At 38.3% G+C, this 14,183-nt stretch overlaps 1 protein-coding gene across 4 annotated transcripts in view; it reads left to right on the top strand.

Moving 5' to 3' along the window:
• The window catches only part of LOC129888843 (dnaJ homolog subfamily C GRV2), a 66,233-nt gene that overhangs the window by 19,556 nt on the left and 32,494 nt on the right, over positions 1 to 14,183 (top strand). For all 4 annotated transcript variants that reach the window (XM_055963880.1, XM_055963877.1, XM_055963881.1 and 1 more), the window contains 3 exons: positions 4,255 to 4,395; positions 5,758 to 6,150; positions 6,229 to 6,711. In XM_055963880.1, coding sequence (XP_055819855.1) covers positions 4,255 to 4,395; positions 5,758 to 6,150; positions 6,229 to 6,711 — 1,017 coding nt within the window. The remainder of the gene's footprint in view (positions 1 to 4,254; positions 4,396 to 5,757; positions 6,151 to 6,228; positions 6,712 to 14,183) is intronic.

Below are 14,183 nucleotides of genomic sequence, written 5' to 3' on the forward strand. Positions count from 1 at the left end.
ATTGGAATTTTTTGCTGGAGACCCTTTCCAAAAGAGGCTTTGATGAAGGATGGTTAAGATGGATAAAGTTCTGTATCAGTATTGTGAAGTATTCTGTTCTCATCAATGGTTCTCCTACATGGTTCTTCTCATCACATAGAGGTTTAAGACAAGGCGACCTCTTGTCTCCGTTCTTATTCATTATTGCTATGGAGGGACTCAATGAAATGTTTAAAATTTCCCAAGAGAACCAATGGCTAAGAGGGTTCAGAGTTTCAAACAGAGTGGGATTTGACATGGAGATCACACACTTACAATATGCTGATGACATCGATCTTTTGTGATGCCAATAGAAACCAGCTGATGATACTCAATAGTAATATTTGTGCTATTTGAAGCCATCTTAGGCCTACATATAAATTGGGAAAATAGCTTCCTATACCCTGTCAATGAGGTTAACAATCTAACCTCACTGGCTAGGACACTTGGGGGGGAGAACTGGTGAGCTACCATCAGTATATTTGGGTATGTCACTGGAAAAGTCAATAACTATCTATAGGTGGAAGACTTACACTCATTAATAGTGTCTTGGATTCCATGCCTACCTACATGATGTCCATTTTTTCTATTCTAGATGGGGTTATGGATAGTAGGGCTGGGCGTTCGGTATTCGGTTCGGTATTTTTAAACTTTGGATTTGATAATTCGATACTCCATAATTCAAAGTATATACCAAATACCGAACTTTCAAAGTTCGGTTCGGTAATTCGGTAATCGGTAAATCAAAATTCGGTTCGATACGGTATTCGGTAATACCATAATGAAGTCGAAGTATACACGAAATATGTTAGTACATCATATTCACAATAGCAACAATAAAGATGTGAAGATTTTTAATAACAAACTAAACATTTAAACAATGCTGCTGCCTAAACATCTAACATGCCTTCTTCAAAAGCTGGAGGCTCCAAGAATCCAAGCCTTCAAGACACAGAAAGGGTAACAATAAGAAAAATAAAAATGAAGAATACAATAGCTCACACAAGAGGGAATAGAAGCCAACTACTTCCTACAATACTTTGATCCCAAGCCATACAGTTGCTCGATCCAACTCAACCCTAGGCCTTAGATTCGGTGTAGACAATGGCAAAACATCTGCTGCCAAATAAGAAATGTACTTCTTCAGCAAAGGCTGCAAATGAAATCAGTCCATTCAACAAAAATGATATAAAACAAACGTATAACAGTGAAAAATTATTACCGAAGAAGATAGAATGGAAGTGATGGGGCAGATTTGCTTCGTTGAGACTTAGCTAGATCTGGGTGGTGATTTTCACCATTTTGGCGGAGTTGTGGAGCTGTTTTAGTTGTAGTTTGTTATTGGGACTCGACGGAGAGTAGATCTGTCTCATAAGCTTAAGCCCGTTGTTGAGGAAAGAGAAAATAGTGAACTGATCCATGAGAGATTTCTCATTTTTTCTTGAGCTTGGAGGTTCGTTGGTTACTGGTGGAGCTCATGGTGGAGTTGTTGTGGTGGTTGTTTGGCCGTTTTCATGGCCGAGGTGACTAAAAGACATGGTGGAACTAAGAAGTTTGTTTTGGTGGTGATTTGGGTGATGGAGAAGGAGAGGTAAGCAAAGAGTCAGGTGTGGCAACTAGGTAGAAAAATGGAGAGAAAAATGTTTAGGGTTTTTCCTTTAGAAATCTTCCCCTCATAATATGTTTACTTAGGATATTTGGGCTGGACAATTTAGGAATTTGGGCTGGACATTTTACTAATATGTTTATGGGCCTTTACTCCTTTAGGCCCTACAGAATTGAAAATACAATGGGCTGGACCGGTTGGTCATTTATTTATTTACCGAATACCGAACGATATATTTGTAAATACCGAATACCGAAATCGAAATATAAAATTTGGTACCGAATACCGAATTGAATTACTGAATTACCGAAATAGCCGGTTCGTTTCGGTAATTCGGTTTTCGGTATTTTATGCCCAGCCCTAGTGGACAGACTTGATGCAATCAGAAGGATTTTTCTCTGGGAAGGAAATAGTGAAACTAAAAAATTCCACTTGGTTAAGTAGGATGCACTGATTGGAAGCAAACAAAAAAGGAGGTCTGTGGGTAAGGAATCTAAAGACCCAAAACCAAAGTCTTATGATTAAATAGCTATAGAGATTGGCTTCTAGTGGGCAGACACTATGGAAAGAACTGATCAAGCAGAAGTATGAAATGGAGGGTCATTGGACTACCAAAATGGGCACTAGCACTTATGGAACTAGCCTCTGGAGGACCATAAGAAATCCTTGGCCAAAGCTAAAAGAAAATTGCAGCATTAGAACAGGAAATGACATGAAGGTCTCTTTTTTTTGGGGGGGGGGGGGGGACAATTGGTTTGAACGAAGCTCCTTAAAAGCTCTTTTCCAGACATCTTCATTCTGAACCAATAACAAAGGCACACTGTGGCTGAAGTATGGTCAAATCAAGGATGGAATCTGAGTTTTACAAGGCCCCTAAATGATTGAGAGATCCAAAGACTAGTAGAGTTCTTTAGAATTCTAGACCAATTCAAAGGAACTTCTACCTCTCAAGATGGATTGATTTGGCATCACAACAGCCTAGGAGTTTTCAGTGTCAAGGAAGCTTACAAGAAGTCCAACTCTTTCTCCTATCAGGTAGCTGGTTAGCCATGGAGACTTACCTGGAAAGTTAAAATACCTATTAAAGTATCATGCTTCACTTGGCTACGAGCTAAGCAGGTTGTTTTGACTCAGGAAAATCTCATGAAAAAGGGTATCAATTTTATTAGGTGTTTCGTGTGTGGAGAAGCGACTGAAACAGTGAACCACCTTTTCCTTCACTATAGGATCACTAATATTTTGTGGACTATCGTCACCAATCTTTAGGGCCTATGTTGGGTGATGCCAAGAAATATTGTTCAGACCCTGAAGATATGGAGTAGTTTTGCTAATATGTCTGGCCATAAAGAAAGATGGAAGATCATTCCCACTAGTGTCTTGTGGTCTATGTTGAAAGAGAGGAATCTCAAATGCTTTCAGAACAAGGGCAACAACATCCAGAAATGAAGATGAATTGTTTGGTTTTGTTTCATTTTTGGTGTAAACAGGAGTATATGGAAGATCTAGAAGCAATAATGAATGCTTTAAGCACCTTGTAATTTTTGCTTTTAGGATTGAACATCTTCCTGATACTTTCCTATATTTGTAATTAGTAAACCTGTAACATGTTGTGGCAGGTTTGATTTTTTTGGAATAGAATACAAGCTGTTACCTTCTCAAAAATAAATAAATTAAGATTGTGATGTATATTTTAGGATGGTTTGGAGGTCACAGATAAGGGTAGAAGATTAGTTGGTAGTTAAAGAGTTGTCATATTACTAGCCTATTCATGTATTTGGCTTGGTGGTAGTATAGAGCACCGTGTCGGTTGTAGTATTAGCCTATTCATATATTTTTTGGCTCTTTGTATCCGACATCACCTATTCATGTGTTTTGGTGATCGCAACTTGCTGTTGTTGTTACAATTCCTTGCTGTGTTTTTGTGAGTGCATATATGTTCCACACTACTTTGTTTTGTATTAGCCGTATTATTGTAGTTCTTGCTTTGATATCTAGCATCGTCAGTTGTTTACTGTGTTCCCCATTATCACACTATTTTGTTGGTCTTGTTCCTTTCTACATTGTTTTCTTCTTCTTTGTACTTGGATTTGCTGCACTTGAGCCTAGCTTTCGGAAACAGTCTCTCTACCTCCACGAGGTAGTGTGAGGTCTATGTATACTCTGCCCTTCCCAGACCTCACTTGTGGGAGTACACAGGGTATGTTGTTGTTGTTGTACTTTAGTGGAACCGTTACCTGAGAAACTGGTGACCTTTTTGTAATAACCTGAAAATGGAGGTATCTCACTTTGGGTTTGGAAGAACTTTCCGTTCTGCGAAAGTGAATAAGTTATATTATGGACTGGAAATGGATGAGGAATATCAGTTTGGGGCTCGTAGAATTAATTCTTCGCTCAAATTTGTGCTAGATTTTCAGTAAAACAAGCTAAGGTGTATATTCTGTTGGCTATGTTATCTTTTATTCAAATGATGTACTATGATCTTCTCGGATTTGACATTTTTGATTTATGCCTAATCACAGAGGAAACAGTCAGAGCCTTTTTTTGCATGTATAAAAGTATGTCTAACAGTTTGTCACATCCCTCTAATTCCACTACCTATATGATCGTTCAAAATGGCTATGCCATTCCAGGTAGGAGAAGTAGCATTGAGCATATTACACAGCATGGTTGCGGCACACTCAGATATAGATGATGCTGGAGAGATTGTTACACCAACACCTAGGGTCAAGCGAATCTTATCAAGTCCACGTTGCCTTCCGCATATTGCTCAGGTTAAAATATTTGACTTGTTTTGGTGCACTTTTCTATAAGGAGTCCTTGGTTATCATTGCGGTTATATTTGACCAAAATTTTGAAGTTTCATCTTATTGTGTGGATTTGGAAGAACAACAAGTACGCCTCAGTCTTAAACAAGTTGGATTAGGAACAACTGGCCTCTAAAATATATTCTGAAAGCATTGATGGCGTAGCTGTTGATTTTCTAGTTCATTTATCAATCCCTCCCTTCTCTTTTTATTCAATATTAGTTACTGTGTGTGAATTGGTATTTATTTTAATCAAGATTCTATTATTCTGTTTAAACATGACTTCTTCTAGTGGAAGCATGAAAAAGTTTCTAAAGTTGTGGAGAAGGTTTGTTTAGGTACAGGTGCTACTATTTCTTTAAGATTTTTCAACTTGATAGATAAGATAATGGATAACTTGATTTTTTTTTTTTTGAAATAAAGAAACTTAGGTTGCAGATTCTGAATATTTATTGAAATGATCAAACGTCATGTGTATGTGTAAACAAACAATTTGAACAGCTTTATCTCTGTTTACATAACAAGTATGACACTAGCATTCAATATTTCTTAATGCCCTCTTGATACTCCATGCTGCTCTGTTGAATTGTTTTTTTCCTTCTTTCCAGTATCCCTATGATCAATATAAAGATTTTGCAGAGACGTGTGATATTTAATCATATTCTTCTATCCAAGTTGGAATACCACAGTGAAATAACTGACCGGGTCTTGCGTTTTCAGAATAAGGGTTGGCACATAAGATCGAACAGTCTAGGCTCCAGATTTAATGCTCCTCTAATCACTTGAAAATAGTGCTTGAAATGGGAGTGGGGAAAGAAATAATTGAGAATTAGCTGTTTTTTAAATGTTGGATTCTAGTAGAGAAGCTTGATGCATGAAAATCTCCGGAGAGAGAGGCAAGCTGTGACTGTCAGACTTCAGAGGATTTCTGACACTTGCAGGAATAAGGTGGAGGAAATGATCCTTCTAGAACTCTGTGTTCTGACAGGTCCTGATTTTCTCGTTGGATTAAGTAAATTTTGGAAATGCAAAATTCTTTAGGTTCATCCTCAATGGAAGAGTTGGTTCGTGCAGCATATACAGACTAAGTTAGGAAAGAGAACATAATTAACTAATTGAAAGAATTTAGTGCCTGAACTACTGCTATTCAATGTGAAAATTATCTTTTTAATAATGGAAATAAGGGCTTTAAGCTTCACTTATGCTATCTCATATTCATTTCCGATAGTTTTCTTAAGTCTCAAGTTCAGATCACACTTTTATAGAGTGACATGGGATGTTCTCTAAGTTCCTCTCATTTGATTCTTCTTTCGTAACGGTGATTTATAGGCTATGCTCTCTGGAGAACCTAGTGTTGTAGAAGGTGCTGCTGCTTTGTTGAAGGCCATTGTTACTAGGAATCCCAAGGCAATGATAAAATTATATAGCACTGGAGCCTTTTACTTTGCTCTAGCTTATCCTGGATCAAATCTCCTCTCAATTGCTCAGCTGTTCTCAGTGACACATGTTCATCAAGCATTTCATGGAGGGGAAGAAGCCGCTGTCTCCTCTTCTTTGCCTTTGGCAAAACGCAGTGTTTTGGGTGGGCTTTTACCTGAGTCCTTGCTCTATGTTCTGGAACGTAGCAGTTCTGCTGCATTTGCAGCAGCAATGGTTTCTGATTCTGACACTCCTGAGATTATCTGGACACACAAGATGAGAGCTGAAAATCTTATCCATCAGGTTGTTCAGATCGACAGGATTTTTCTGTACCTTCCCAAGATTGTGAGTTGCTGCTAAACTTTACCTCTATCTCTGCAGGTCCTTCAGCATCTTGGTGATTTTACACAGAAGTTGTCACAACATTGTCATTCTTTGTATGAATATGCTCCTATGCCACCTGTGACATATCCAGAGCTGAGGGATGAGATGTGGTGCCACCGTTATTACCTTCGTAATTTGTGTGATGAAGTTCGCTTTCCTAATTGGCCAATTGTTGAACACATCGAATTCTTGCAATCACTGCTGGTTATGTGGCGAGAAGAGTTAACTCGGAGACCCATGGATCTTTCTGAAGAAGAGGCTTGCAAAATATTGGAGATTTCCTTGGATGAGATGTCAAGAGATGATGCTCCCAAAAGACAATCAGAGGAGACAGTTAATATATCTAAGCAGATTGAGAACATTGATGAAGAAAAGCTCAAGCGACAATATCGAAAACTTGCAATGAAGTATCATCCAGACAAAAATCCCGAGGGGAGGGAAAAGTTTCTGGCAGTGCAGAAAGCTTACGAACGGCTGCAGGTAGTTTTCTGCTCCTAATTTAGTATTTAGACTAATATTTTCTATTTTACCAAATTTTCCATTTGAAACCTAAAATTTTGAAATCAGGAGAGTGAGGTTGTGGGACCGGCCAGGAATTGTTGGATATGTTATAGTTTCAATCTCCAATTCCATTTTTTCTATAAGCTGTCCTTTTATTATCCGACCAGTAACACATTTTAAATAGGCTCAGTGTTTAAATGCAATTGTGAGTATGGTTTGTCACTTGTAAGCTAGATCTAGGAGTTGAAGCTTCATGACTTTTGCCTTCTAATATTCTGACATCATGTTTAATCTTGAAGTGTTAACAGTGAATGTACATACAATTGGTAGAAACAGTGATACCTATACTACCCTACCCCCTATGGTTATGTGAATTTTAGAGGTGAGAAGGGCCTTAAATATCTTATATAACATAAAAACTCTATGTTGATCACTTTAGCGGATTTGGTTTCCAGAAGGACTTCCTTTAGACAGTGGGTAAGTCTGGTAAAGCACACTGCTTAATTGTGGTTAATCTATTTTATGAACTGTTTTTTGAGAATGGTAACTTGAGTATTAAAGAAAAACGCACTAGGATTGTGCCAAAGCCATAAATACAGGGAGATAGGACAGCATATCCAACTATGAAATCCCAACAGTTACAGAGAACCTGTCAGATCTACTAAGGATACTGCCTCTTAAACAAAACGATTTTTACACCAAAAATGAAAAAGAAGAAAGCACTTCATCTTAAAATTATGTAAAGAGCTACCTCTTCCTTCCAAAAATCTTAAATTTCTTTCTTTCCAAATTGTCCACCATATACAAGCAGGAACCAATCTCCACCATTTCTTCTGTCTGACTACACCTCCGTTGCAATTCCAACTCCATATCAGGTCATTGGTGTTCGAAGGCATACACCATTGGAGGCCAAAAATGTTGAGAAAAAGTTGCCACAGAAGACCAGTGAGAACAATGAAGAAACAGATGGCTATTAGATACTGTTTTCAAACCACAAATAGGACATCTAGAGCATAATTGGAATCCCCTTCTCCTTAAATTCTCTCGAGTCAGGCAAGCTTCTCTTGCCTCTAACCAGGAGAAGCACGAAACTTTTGTAGGAACCTTAATTTTCCAAAAATATCTTCAGGCCACTGTGGTATTTGCCGATCCAAATTACACAGTATGATAATCAGACTTTATTGAAAAAATACTATCTTTGCCCGGTATCCAGTAAAGCTTTTTTTTTTTTGAAATTGGTGACATGTTAAATACGTCAGAACCCTATAAAGGGCCTGGTATATCCAGTAAACTCTTATTACAAGACTCTGTTAACCCTTTGAGTTCTTCTAGAGTCTTAAGCAATTCCACAACTCCTTTTAATTCCCAGTCATTTAGAGCCCTTCTAAAAGTAATATTCTACCCTTGAAGATCCCAGATTGCATCTAATCTTACTTCAGGCTGGGAAGCAATGTTGTTAAGGACTGGGAATAAATCTTTTAGAGTACAATGGCCTAGCCAATTCTCATTCCAGAACAAAGTTTTTCTACCATTTCCCACTTTGATATTGGAATTGGCTGCAATAACTCCCGAATGTGTTCTGATAGACTTCCATACTCCAATCCCATAGCGACAACTGACACTCTTTGAACACCACATCTCATCTTGCTTCTGATTACCCTTCTCCATAGAGCAGTTTCCTCCAGATTATATCTCCATAATCACTATAGCAATAGACTGATGTTTTGAGCCTTCAGATTTTGAATGCCTGAAACCCCGTCTCTCCTTGCTAGTAATAAAGGGTTTCCATTTTGCTAAGTGGATAGCTTGATTCTCTTTGTTGCCTTGCCATATGAAATTCCTTCTCAGCACATCAATTTTCTCCCTTACTGTTACGACTCCAAAAATCGAGGTCATGATGACACACATCCCAAATCCCATCCCGATGTGTAAGTCTAAAAAAATAAAACCATACGAGACTCCCAAAGGAAAGTCAGGCCACTGTTAAACACAATAAACAGACAACAATGAAATTATCCCAAAACCTGGTGTCATAAGTATAAAGAGCATCTAATACAAGGTTCGAGTCTGAAGATACAATATTAGTGTCTAAATAATACAAAAGACTGAGAAATACAGATAGACTAGTGACAATTCGAATCCCGAGACCTCACCACTAATCTGAGAATACATAATCCTCTAGAATGTCAGTTGCCACGTGAGGTACCGTGGCTAGTATCTGCATCAAAAAGGGACACAGAAGTAGGGGTGAGTACAATCCACATGTACTCAGTAGGTTTAGCCGACTGAGTATAAGGAATTAATTAAACCTATGAAATAAACTAAGGAACGCTTTCACCTGCATACAGAAAAGTCCCACTTCGGCATCGGTGCCGCCAATTTATATATAATGGCGCGAGTAAAGTAAACTCATAATATCAACTCATTATCACAATTAACCAAATAAGTCAAATAGTATAGATATCGATGCAATGCAATGCAATATGATGATGCAATGATGTGGTGGTACGGTGGAATCAAGACTGTCGCACAACCTGTCGTATACACCTACTGAGCTGTGCTACCAAGCAGGACCCATGGGGGTCTCGCAGACCATATACCTCAATCACAATATCTCATTATCCTTGCCACCTCCTTGTGGTCAAGGGATCACTATGTATCCACTACCCAACCGTAAAATTGCCTTGGTCAGGGACTCAAGATACAAGAATTTTCATATTTCTCAACTTTCCATGTTTCATGATATGATGAATGAGGATGAATACGTTAAAACATATGGCATGGAAACAATATTCAACTCAACATGTAGTACAAGGTTCAAAGTTCTCAAAACTTAACCTACACATGATACTCACCCTCAATAAATAGCAATAGGAAGAAAATATTTCAATATAAGTGTTAATCCCTTTCTCAACAATATTTCAATACTCAGGCATGCTCAAAACCCCCAACTCAACCCTTCAGGCGGGCATCACAAGTCAAATAATATCATCAAGCCTCTTTCACAGGCAAATCATGAATCACATGCTCTCAAAGCAAATAAGATTACAAATAAGGCCCCCACACGGGCTATGTAATTAAATAAGCCCCCACACGGGCATCACAATATATATAACATTCTCAACTCATACTACAACCCCATCCCAAAGTCTATAACATATGAATGATTAATTACCCCATCTCAGTCTCAAAGAGGGATATCCAAACCTACCTCAATTGCCGAAATCGCACTCGAACACCCAGTGTTGTGAAAAAGCGCCGAAGCGCTCGCTTTAAGCGTGAAGCGAAGCGAGGCGAGGCACTAGCGCTTCAACACCGTGAAGCGAAGCGATTTCAAAAAAGCGTGCGCTTCATGGGAGAAGCGAGAAGCACGCTTCATCTAGAAGCGAGAAAAAAACTCGCTTTTTTTGAAAAAGCGGCACTAGGTTTTTTTTTTTAAAAAAATCTGTAAAACTTATAATTAATTGTTCCAAGCTGCTGCGACTTCTTCTTCAACTTCGACAGTTCAACCAGGTTAGTTTTTCTTCTTCTCCTCTTCTCTTCTTCTGTTCTTCTCTTTCTATTTCTATTTTTATTTCCATTCAGCAGTTCTGCCGTCTGCGCAATTGCTACGATGTTCTTCTCTTCATCTCTTCTTCTCTTTTTCTTTTTCTATTTCTGCGCAATTGTCGTCTGCGAAGAATTATTTTTTTCAAGTTTTATTCAGCAGTTTGGCCATTTTTTTTTGAAGATAAAGCATATGCTCTGTTTTTTTTCCACATAGTCTGGCTGCTTTATTATTTTTTTTTAATTTTTCTGCAGCTGTTCTTTTAATTTTTCTGCAGCTGCTCTTTTAATTTTGCTGCAGCTGCTCTGTTATTGTTTTGACAATTTGACTTGTGTGATTGAATTATTATTCTATTTTTTTCTTTGTAGTAAGTTGTATTATCCAAGGTCACGGGTTCAAGCCTTGGAAACAGCCTCTGGCAGAAATGCAAGGCAAGGCTGCGTACAATAGACCCTTGTGGTCAGGCCCTTCTCCGGACCCCGCGCATAGCGGGAGCTTTAGTGCACCGGGCTGCCCTTTTTTTTAAGTTGTATTTTCTTAATGGCACAAAAAAGGAATCCAGCTTGGGCATATGGAACTGCCATGGGAAGTAACACAAAAATCAAATATGTTTTTTGTGATATGACATATAATGGCGGAATATTTCGTCACAAGAAGCATCTTATTGGTGGTTATAAGATGTTAAAGTGTGTCCAAAGGTCCCGAATAGTGTGAAGGAAGAAATAAAAGAGTATTTTACGAAAAAAATAAATTTAAAACTCAAATAAATCCTGAAGCATCCATGGTTAATCTTGTTGATGATGATGAAATGGATGATGAAGTTGAAGTGAATATGCCAATGGGGCATATTTTATTATCTATGCATATTTTATATTTTATATTTTTATACTAAATAGCGCTTTTTCTGAAAAAAGCATGCGCTTCGCTTTACGCTTCTCGCTTCTGTGAAGCGAGCCCCTGTCGCTTTTTTCCGCTTCTTGCTTCTCAAAACACTGCGAACACCTCCACCGGACAAGCAACTCTCGAAGTCAACGCCCGAAACGACAAACCACTGTCAAAAATGAAACATACACATCACAAGGAGTCCAATGACACCCATATTGATAGGTTTCAGAATTGGGGGTAAAATGATCCAAAAATTAATTATTTTCGTAAAGGTTCAAATCTGGAATTTTATTTGAAAATTATGTTCTATACATCGAGTAGAGTTCGTGGATGAAAGATCTATTAAAATCGAGCAAGAATCGAGTTCCAAATCATGAAAATACAATTTTCTAACTTGGAAGAAAACCCCATAACCCACCTTTGAAATCTTGATTTAAAGATGTTTTGAAAGATAATAAATAATTGCAGAAATTAGTAAAGGAGAATCTCACCATGATGTTCCTTGTGGAAAAACTCACAATTTGGACCCAAAAATCATTAAAAACAGAGCTAAGATGACCAAGAAACAATCCTCCTAAATCCATTAAAATTTCAACTCGAAAATAATAAAGGCAGCGGCTAGATTTGCGAATTTACCTCAGACGAAGCTCCTAATCAAGTTTCTGAGATCACCACTGGATTCCTACGGAAAAACTACACAATTTAGAGCTTTGAATTACTGAATTCGGTTCTAAGATGGCCAAGAAATCATCTTTCAAAGTTTACAAAAATCTGAATCCGATAATGGTCGAGGCAGCATCTAAAACATCAAATCTTACCTCCAATGAAACCTCTAATCAAGATTCCGAGCTCACCAATGGACTCCCCGTGAAATTCTCTTGAAGATAGCCTCTTTAATCGCCAAATTTGGACTTGAAAAACTCAAGAAATTGGGGTTCAAAGTTGAGAGAAAAGCTGAAAAAAATCTGCACTATGCACCAGATTTTCAGCTTTTATTATATTTTAAAGTCTCCGAACAGACCCTCGGAATTCGTTCAGAACCCGATAAAAATAAACCATGTATGCTACCCACTAAATTCGACATTCCAGACTCAATGGCGCATTCGAAATTCCCATACAAGGTCATTTTAATGAAAAGTGGGTACCACACCCAAGTGTCATTTTAAGTCAAATTCCACAATGGGCCTCGGGATTAGACCGGAAACTTCGAAAAGCAAACGAAGGGTTGTTCTAAACCAAACTCGACATTCCGAAACTAACCGCGATTTTAGAATTTTCCTCCAAATGTATTTTCCAAGAATGTTAACCAAAGTTAACCATAGGCTAACTTTCAAAGTCAAAAGCGCCAAATGACCCCAAACTCGTATCGATTGCCTCGATAGTCATGCCGTCAATGCTACTAGTCTAATTTGGCCATTCCGGAGCGATGGAACCATCATAATTCAAATTCGAGGTCTCCTTGATCCGAAACTCGAAAAGTCGCAACTAAACCAACTTAGGCCTTCAAAATTCCAAAATGGGCTCGGGACCTTTAAAAATTCAGTCAGCACTTCATCTAGACCAAAAACCATCCCCCGAATCCAACAAAGTCGTCGGAATTCCATTCCGAATATTGAAACTCCGAAAGTTGACCAAAGTCAAACCTTGTCCTAAAATTCCTCAAATTCCCATATCAAGACCTCAAATCTTCGTTACAACTCCAAAACTAATTCCATAAACTCTCCTAGACCAATTTCCACATTCCGGAGCTGCTGGAATCGACGAAATTCTGTTCCGAGACCCGTAGCTTCGGTTGGTACCGAAAATCACCTTTTCACCTCTTAACTCTATAAAACTCAAGAATTTACACAATTTACAACGCATTAAGATTTTGACACTTTTAACTACGCAAACCGATCAAATAATACTCGAGGGCAATAACGATAGGGGTAAAATTGTAATTTCACACAAATTTTTTAAAAAAGGACCCTCAAGGTCATTACACTTACCTTTCTAGGTAGAGGGAACAAGGACATCACATAAGTGGGTAAAGTATCTAGAGCATTGTTGACCAAAAACTCTACCACCCAGTGATAGGTATTGACTTTTCCAGCTTGACAGTCTCTTCTTGCACCTCTCTACCACCCCATTCCATAATTCCAGAGCAGTATTTTTAGAACCCAAAGATAAACCCAAATAGACAGTAGGTAGAGAGCTTACTGCACATCCCAAAATGGCTGCCTAGGTTTGAATATCCTTCACTTCTTTAATTGGATAAATCATACTCTTCTTCCGATTCACATGAAGCCCGGAGACTGCCTCAAACATGACTAGAATTAACCCAAGATACCTCAACAGTTCTGCCTTTGCCTCACAAAAAATCAAAGAAACATCCGCATAAAGATGTGTGATCTCCATGTTTTCCCCTTCCTTGTTAGAAGCATTGAAGCCTTTTGAACCAGCCATTGCAGCTTGCATTCTTTCGCATTTGAGTCAAACCTTCCCTGACAAAGAGGAATAGAAAGGTGATAAAGGATCACCTTGTCTCAAACCCATCTAAGAAGAGAAAAAGCCTTCAGGGGAGCCATTCACCAAAATAGAAAATCTAACTGTCTTGATACAAAAAGCTATCAGCTGATCCACTCCTGCCAAAACCCATATCTTCAAGCACCTTGAAAAGGAAACTCTAGTTAACATGATCATAGGCTTTCTCAGTATCAAGCTTACAAAGAATACCAGATTCTTACCCTCTTTACTCTGGTATCCGCACATTCGTTGGCAATCAAAGAAGCATCCATGATCTGTCTGCCTCTTAGAAAAGCCAACTGATACCCATTCACCAACTTATATGCCACCTTCTTCAACATCTCTGTCACTTGTTTTGAAATAATCTTGTACACACTTCCTATTAAACTAATAGGTCTGAAGTCCTTGAGTTCCTTAGCACCACTTTTTTTGGGGATGAGAGCGATAAAAGAAGCATTAAAACTCTTCTCAAAGTACTCATTGCAATGAAAGGTCCTGATGGCATTCATGACAT

This window comes from Solanum dulcamara, chromosome 5 (assembly GCF_947179165.1).
Source record: "Solanum dulcamara chromosome 5, daSolDulc1.2, whole genome shotgun sequence".
NCBI classification, from domain to species: Eukaryota; Viridiplantae; Streptophyta; class Magnoliopsida; order Solanales; family Solanaceae; genus Solanum; species Solanum dulcamara.